This window comes from Dipodomys spectabilis, unplaced genomic scaffold, assembly GCF_019054845.1.
Source record: "Dipodomys spectabilis isolate Male_0828 unplaced genomic scaffold, ASM1905484v1 ptg000506l, whole genome shotgun sequence".
NCBI classification, from domain to species: domain Eukaryota; kingdom Metazoa; phylum Chordata; class Mammalia; order Rodentia; family Heteromyidae; genus Dipodomys; species Dipodomys spectabilis.
This window is the reverse complement of record NW_024871183.1, coordinates 1,757,375-1,765,000: the sequence shown is the minus strand read 5'-3', so window position 1 is coordinate 1,765,000 and position 7,626 is coordinate 1,757,375. Positions and strand designations below refer to the sequence as shown.

Genomic DNA, 7,626 nt, shown 5'->3' with positions numbered 1-7,626 from the left:
AATGAAAAGTTAACAGGAAGTATTAAGTAAGAATTGGAATAGTTTTAAGTAGGCCTGTCAGTCTATAATTATGATTATTTCTGTAGCTGAATTAGTCTGTTACTTTTGAAAAGAAGTGATAAGAATATAAATGTTAATCTGTTCCTGAAATAAAACAAACCTAAAGGGCTGTATAGCTTTTTGAACTTTCTCCTTCTGTGTCGGAAAAGATTAGAGCTAGGATGGACATTTACTTCTAATCCTGGGAAGAAAGGTATACAGTCTGCAATTCACTTTTCTCTCTGTCTTGTCTTCTTGATTGAACTATTTTGTTGCATACCTGTAAGAAGCGGAATAAGATGTAATAAGGTAGCAAGATCTTGCCTAGATGAACCGCATCTTAATTTCTGAGGGGTTGCTGTTCACTCTACTATGTGACACCCCTTCTTAGCTCAAAATTGTGTTGAAAAATAATAGGGTACTAGATTCTTATTTCTCTTCTCAGAAGTGTATTTTAGGGGCTGGAATGTAACTTAGTGGTAGAGTTTTTGCCTAGCATGCATGAAGTCCTGGTTCAATTCCTCAGTACCACATATACAGAAAAAAACCACAAGTGGCACTATGGCTCAAGTGGTAGAGCTAGCCTTGAGCAAAAGAAGCTCAGGGACAGTGACCAGGCCCTGAGTTCAAACCCCAAGACTAGCCAAAAAAAAGTGGATTTTGTTTCAGGTGGGTAATTTGTACTCTTAAGACTTAGACAAAGCTGGCCACCAGTGGCTCACACCTGTAATCCTAGCTACTCTGGAGGCTGAGATCTGAGGATCGTGGTTCAAAGCCAGCCCATGCAGGAAACTCCGTGAGACTCTTATCTTCAATAAATCACTAGAAAACCAGAAGTGGCACTGTGGCTCAAGCTGTGGAGTGCTGACCTTGAGCTGAAGAGTGCAGGGACAGCGCCCAAGCCCAGAGTTCAAGCCCCATGACTGACAAAAAAAAAAAAGATTTAGACAAATAAATACATTATCACCTAGGTCTTTACATTTTTTAACTATTTTTGAAATTCTTAAGTGTTTTTTGTTTTTTTCTTTTCATGAAAACTATAGTTTGAACTCTGGGCCTCATACCTGCTGAGCAGGCCCTCTACTACTGGAGCTAGATCCCCATTCTTTCTGGTGCTTTATTTATTTATTTTTGTCAGTCAGTCGTGGGGCTTGAACTCTTGGGCTTGGGCACTGTCCCTGAGCTCTTCAGCTCAAGGTGAGTTCTCTACCACTTGAGCCACAGCATTACTTCCTGTTTTCTGGTGGTTTATTGGAGATAGAGTCTCATGGATTTTGCTGACTGGGCTGGCTTTGAATGGCAATCCTGAGATCTCAGCCTCCAGAGTAGCCAGGATTACAGGTGTGAGCCATCACACCTGGCCTTGATGCTTTATATTCTTTGTCATAGAGTTTAATTGTTTTTATCTGGGGTTAATCTCTGACAGTGATCATCCTACCTATGCCTCCATGTAGCTAGGATCACAGCAGCTTGCCACCATACCCTATTTGTTGCTTGATATGTGATGATAGTTTTTTGATCAGGCTTACCTTAAACCCTGATCTTCCAGATCTCTGTCTCCTAATTAGATAGGCTTACAGGCATTAGCCACTAAGCCTGGTTATTATTCTTGAGACTTTTTTTTTTTTTTGCCAGTCTTGGAGCTTGAGCTCAGGGCCTGGGTACTGTCCCTGAGCTTCTTTTGCTGTACAACTTGAGTCACAGTGTCACTTCCAATGTTTTCTATTTATGTGGCACTGAGGAAGTAAACCTAGGGCTTTCATGTATGCTAGGCAAGCACTCTTCCACTAAGCCACATTCCTAGTACTTTATTTTTTAAATTCTTTTGGACAGGATTCTTACAACTAATTGCAGTAGGTGGCATGTACCTTTTACTAAATGTTCAAATAATGTGAACATTTAGCATTTTTATTTAATTTTTTATTTTTATTTTTTGTTGGTTGTGGGGCTTGAACTCTGGGCCTGGGCGCTGTCCCTGAGCTTTTAAGCTCAAGGCTAGCACTCTACCACTAAAGCCACAGTGCCACTTCTGGCTTTTTCTGTTTATGTGGTGCTGAGGAATTGAACCCACAGCCTCATGCATATGAGGCAAGCACTCTACCACTGAGCCACCTTCCCAGCCCAGCACTTTTATTTTTTAAATAATGTATTGATGTAGAACAAAGCCAAAACATATTCACATATTCACAAAACATATTAACTTAATACTGATTTGTACTTCTTTTTCTAATACCATTTCTATTTTGTAGCAACATATAGGAATCCTGAACTTGATAGAATAGCCACTGAGGATGATCTGGTAGAAATACAGGGCTATAAAAACAAGCTTTCTATCATCGGCGAAGTTCTATCTCGGAGACACATGAAAGTGGCATTTTTTGGCAGGTAATCATCATTTCTTCTAAGGTTAATTTTGAGAAATAAGCTTTTTTTTGTCAGATGTTGGAACAAGTTATTTCTTTTTCTGGGCATGGGATAGCTATGTGTGCAATAAAGACTCTCTCAGATAATGGGCAGTGAAGGGCACAGAGCCACAGCCTGTGCCTCATAATAATATGAGGAGTATCATATTAGTATTGGATGTGAAAATATCCAGGATTCCACTGCTTGTAAAAAAACATAAAATTGAAAGTGAGAAATTATGCATTTGGAGAACCAAATGTAGTAGAATTTAAGGCATTAAGGAACATTGGCAAGAAGAGGGAAGTAAAACAAGCTAGATTTTTTTTTTTTTTTTCTTTTTTTTTTTTTTTTAAATTTTATTTTATTTTATTTGAGAACATACTGTACAGAGGGGTTACAATTACATGGGCAGGATAATGCATACATTTCTTACCAAGCATTGCAGCCTCCTCCTTTGTTTACCCTTCACCTCCCTTCCCAGCCTCCCCCCTCCCTCCCACCCAATCATACCCCCCCTCACCCCCCCAAGCTAGATTTTTTTAAGGACTTCAAATATCCTGGTAAGTGTTTCATTTTTAAGTATTTTGAAAAATAAACAGGATTATAACTGGATATAATGAGAATAGAATGGATGAGAGTAGAAGGTAAGACTCAGTTATAGTAATCTAGATAAAAAATTCTAAAGTCCTAGCTTGTGAGCTTGGAGAGTGGGGTGATAAGAAATGCAAAAGAGTAGTTAGTCTAGCCTGGTGATTAGTTTCAGAAAGGTGAGAAAATAGTCATGAATTACTTGAGTGCCATTCTTTGACATAAGTATGTAGGAAAAAAGGTAGAGTTTGGTTTTGAATAATTTAGATGTGCATCTCTGGTACTTAGATATTCAAAATTGGATATTTTAAATTAGAACTAGAATTCTAAGAATGTAGAAATCATTGACTTATTTTAGTGATTGAAACCAAAGAATACAAGGGGAGAATATGTAATGAAAAGGAAAAACAAAGACAAGATGGTGGAGAGTAAGAGGAATTTTTTACAAAATAGAGATGCCATGTGGGTAGTAAAAGCAAAATTAGGAAGGAGTCGTATGCTAAAATATTTGGTCTTTGTGTTCTTTGCCACAGAACTTCTAATCTTCTAAGACTCTTGGCATTTTTGAGTGACAGGTGGGGGCCACTAGATAGTTTAAGGCTAAGACCTGTCACCAGAAAAACCAAGTGATTAGAAGATTAAAGGGTTGATACTATTGAACCCGATGGATGAGCTTGGAAGTGCTTATGCTGAGAGAGGTCATGGATACTTCATCTCTATCCTTCTCCAAAATGTGCCCTGTCTATCTCCTCATCTGGCTACTCATCTATACCCTTTATAATATACTTCTAATAACATAAGAGTTTGTTTCTTTGAGTTCTGTGACCTGTCTAACCAAGGAAAAAATTTGTGGATTTGTGGGAACTATAATTTTATATTTGCTGGCTTAGAAGCACAAGTCATTATCTTAGACTTGGAAACTGGTCTTAGAGGATTAAATCCTTTACTTGTAGATGGGACATTATGTAGTAGAGATTTGAATGTTATAAATTGAATTAAAGGACACATATTTGGTGTGTGCTGTAGAATTTCTAGAGAGATATCCTAAATTTCATGGAAGATATCTGGTCACAGGAGTGTTCTATGGTAAGTGTGAGAGCAATAGAAAAGATTAGAGGTTCACAATCATCAGTAATGGGCTTCTGACCATTAAAAGTACTGAGGCTTTTTTTGTTTGTTTTGGTGCTAGTACTAGGGCTTGAATATGGGGCTCTGAGCTTTACCACTTGAGCCACACTTTTACTTTTGGCTTTTTGCTGGTTAATAGGAGATAATAATCTTCCAGATTTGTCTGCCCAGGCTGGCTTTGAACCCTGATCCACTGACCTCAGCCTCCTGAGTAACTAAGATTACAGGCATGAGCCACTGGTGCCTGGCTTCTTCCTGCCCTTTCTACTCTGTTTTTTTTTTTTCTTTTTTCGTGTGTGTGCGTCTGTGCGCGTCTGTGCATGCGTGCGTGTGTGTGTGTGTGTGTGTGTGTGTGTGTGTGTGTTTTCTTGTGTGTGTGTGCGTGTGCGCGTGCGCATGTGTGCATGTGCATGATGCTGTTCTAGGGCTTGAACTCTGGACCTGGGTGCTGTCCCTGAGCTTCTTTTGGTCAAGGCTAGTACTCTACTTCTTGAGACATAGCTCCACTTCCAGCTATTTTGGTAGTTTAATGGAGATAAGACTCTCACAGACTTTCCTGCCCAGGCTACTTTGAACCACAATCCTCAGATCTCAGCCTCCCGAGTAGCTAGTATTACAGATGTAAGCCACTGGCTTGCTCTGGTTATCTTTGAGATAGGGTCTCAGGTTTTGTCCAGGTTAGCCTGGACTGAATTCCTACCACTTATGCATCCCACTGTAGCTGGGATGATCAGCCTGTGTCATTGTGCTCAGTGTTTTCTATTATAAGGCTGTTGTGAACTTTTTTGCCTCAGCTGGTATACAACTGTGGTCCTTCTGATCCTAGCCTCATTGCTGGGATGACAGATGTGCACCACTGTGCCTAGCTGTTGATTAAAATTATTATCATTAGTTTACATTAGTTGTACAGAGGAGAATTTCATTGTTATATTCCCATACATATTTATAATTTAGAATGCATTTCAGTCAATCTCATTCTATCCGTTACTGTCTCTTTTTCCCTTCCCAGCCAGCCACTGCTCTTGAGGATCACTGTAGCAAAACCTTAGGAAGTGATCAGGAGGAGTAAATTTAAGAATTGTCATAGATTGGGTTTGGGGGGGAGGGGGGAGGCTGGGAAGGGATGTGAAGGGTAAACCAAAGGAGGAGGCTGCAATGCTTGGTAAGAAGTGTACGCATTATCCTGCCCATGTAATTGTAACCCCTCTGTACAGTATGTTCACAAATAAAATTAAATTAAAAAAAAAAAAGAATTGTCATAGATATCCCTGTAAGTTGTATTTTAGTGGCATTAAAAACCTATTGAGACAAGTACATTGTGTAACAAGTAAAACCATAATATAAACAAAAGTATGACTTAAACTGAAAGAGGTGAGACATATACCCTAAAGATAACATGTTTTTGTAATGAAACAAAAGGTTCTGAACAGCTTCTGGGGTTTAGGTAAATTGATTGGAAAGCAAGCCTCTGTAGGGTTGTATGAGGTGTTAGTTTTCAGTGTTACTGTAATTGTTCCGATTATTCTAATTATAAAACAAATTACTGGGGGGCGGGGGAAGGATGGGAAGGGGAAACAAAGGAAGAGGCTACAATGTTTGATAAGAAATGTACTCATTATCTTGCCCATGTAATTGTAACTCCTCTGTACAGTATTTTCACAATAAAAAAATTACTTCCAACTTAGCAAAATAAAAGCAACAGTTTTATTGTGCTCATGAATTTTGAGTAAGGAATATTGTGAATAAGGCCCAGTGGAGATGCCTTATATTTGCCTCATAGTATTTGGAGCCCCAAGAAGGATGAGGCCTATCAATTAAGAGCTGATATCATCTGCGGTGCTGGGAGATTAGGACTGTCAACTGGAGGCATCTGGGCAGATATCATTATTTAGCTTGACTTTATCACAACACAGCAGATGTATTGGAAGTGAACTTCTATTTAATGGCAAGACTCCCAAATACATGTGATCTAGTAAGCATGATTGCCTTTTATGCTTAACCTTGTTGAAGCATTCACAACCTAGCCCAGATTAAAGAAGATGGGATGTTGGACTTCATCTTTTATCCTATGAATAGTATAAAATTTTGACCTGTGATTTCAAATTGTTACAAGAGGCAAGAAAGTTAAGGATATCTTTATGGGAAAAGTAGGATTTGTTGTCTGGTAATTTTTTTCTAGTTGTAAAAACCAAAAAATCCTTTTGGTGAAATTTTAATGAAATTGGAATTTTGTAAATGTTGGCCAATAAGACCTAGTGGAAGAACAAGTTATTTTTTTAAATTGATTTGCTTTATTTTTCATGATATTGTATATTTTTCAGGACAAGCAGTGGAAAAAGCTCTGTTATCAATGCAATGTTATGGGATAAAGTTCTACCAAGTGGAATTGGCCATACAACCAATTGCTTCCTGAGCGTTGAAGGAACTGATGGAGATAAAGCCTATCTTATGACAGAAGGATCAGATGAAAAGAAGAGTGTGAAGGTAGAATATTTAATAATTAGCAACATAATGTACATTTTATAAAATGTTATAAAAATATTAACATTTGCTGTATATGCATAACTTAAAACATCAGTATAATTTACACACACACATAAATGTCTCCTAGTGCGCTCTCTCTCTCTGTCTCTCTCTCTCTCTCTCCCTCTCCATTTTCTAAAACAATTTCAACAAATTTCACTGAAAACAAAACATTTTAAGGTGGGGAGTGTGGTTTAGTGGTAGAGTACTTGCCTAGCATGCATGAAGTCCTGGGTTTGATTCCTCAGTACCACATAAATTAAAAAATCAGAAGTAGCACTGTGGCTCATGTGGTAGACTTCTAGCTTTGGGGCAAAAAAGAAGCTCAGGGACCAGTTCCCCTGTCCAGAGTTTAAGTCCCAGGACTGGCAAAGAAAACCCATAAAAACATTTCGACCATATTCACCCTGTTCTCCCCTTCCTTGTTAGTACTTCGCTCCCTTTTTATCAACTTTTATTAGAAGCATATTTTTTGTTTTCTCTCCTTCGTTTTTCAGACAGTTAATCAGCTGGCCCATGCTCTCCATATGGACAAAGATTTGAAAGCTGGCTGTCTTGTACATGTCTTTTGGCCAAAAGCAAAATGTGCCCTCCTGAGAGATGACCTGGTTTTGGTAGACAGGTAAGTTTATATTTGGATTTGTTTTCTCTAGACTTAAGCATAATTAATATAATATTTACTTCAGTATATGGCATAAAAAAGTTTAAGACATTTAATTGCTGCTTTGTTCTCACTTGAGGTTGTAATGAACATCTGGTTTTTAATAGTTGCATAGTCTGATTTTTTTACAGGAATTTTTTTTTTCGAAGATAACCACTTGCTTTAGTTTCTTTAATAAAATTTGATAGTTTGTAAAATTTTGTAACAGTAGTAATTGTAGTTGAGATAGGATTTAGAAACTCTACTGTGATTGTTGGTGGTTCTGGGATTAAACTCAGGATTTT

General features: G+C 38.1%; 1 protein-coding gene across 3 annotated transcripts in view; it reads left to right on the top strand.

Moving 5' to 3' along the window:
- The window catches only part of Mfn1 (mitofusin 1), a 60,365-nt gene that overhangs the window by 3,076 nt on the left and 49,663 nt on the right, over positions 1-7,626 (top strand). For all 3 annotated transcript variants that reach the window (XM_042669810.1, XM_042669809.1, XM_042669811.1), the window contains exons 3-5: positions 2,289-2,424; positions 6,480-6,642; positions 7,179-7,303. In XM_042669810.1, the coding sequence (XP_042525744.1) occupies positions 2,289-2,424; positions 6,480-6,642; positions 7,179-7,303 (424 nt within the window). The remainder of the gene's footprint in view (positions 1-2,288; positions 2,425-6,479; positions 6,643-7,178; positions 7,304-7,626) is intronic.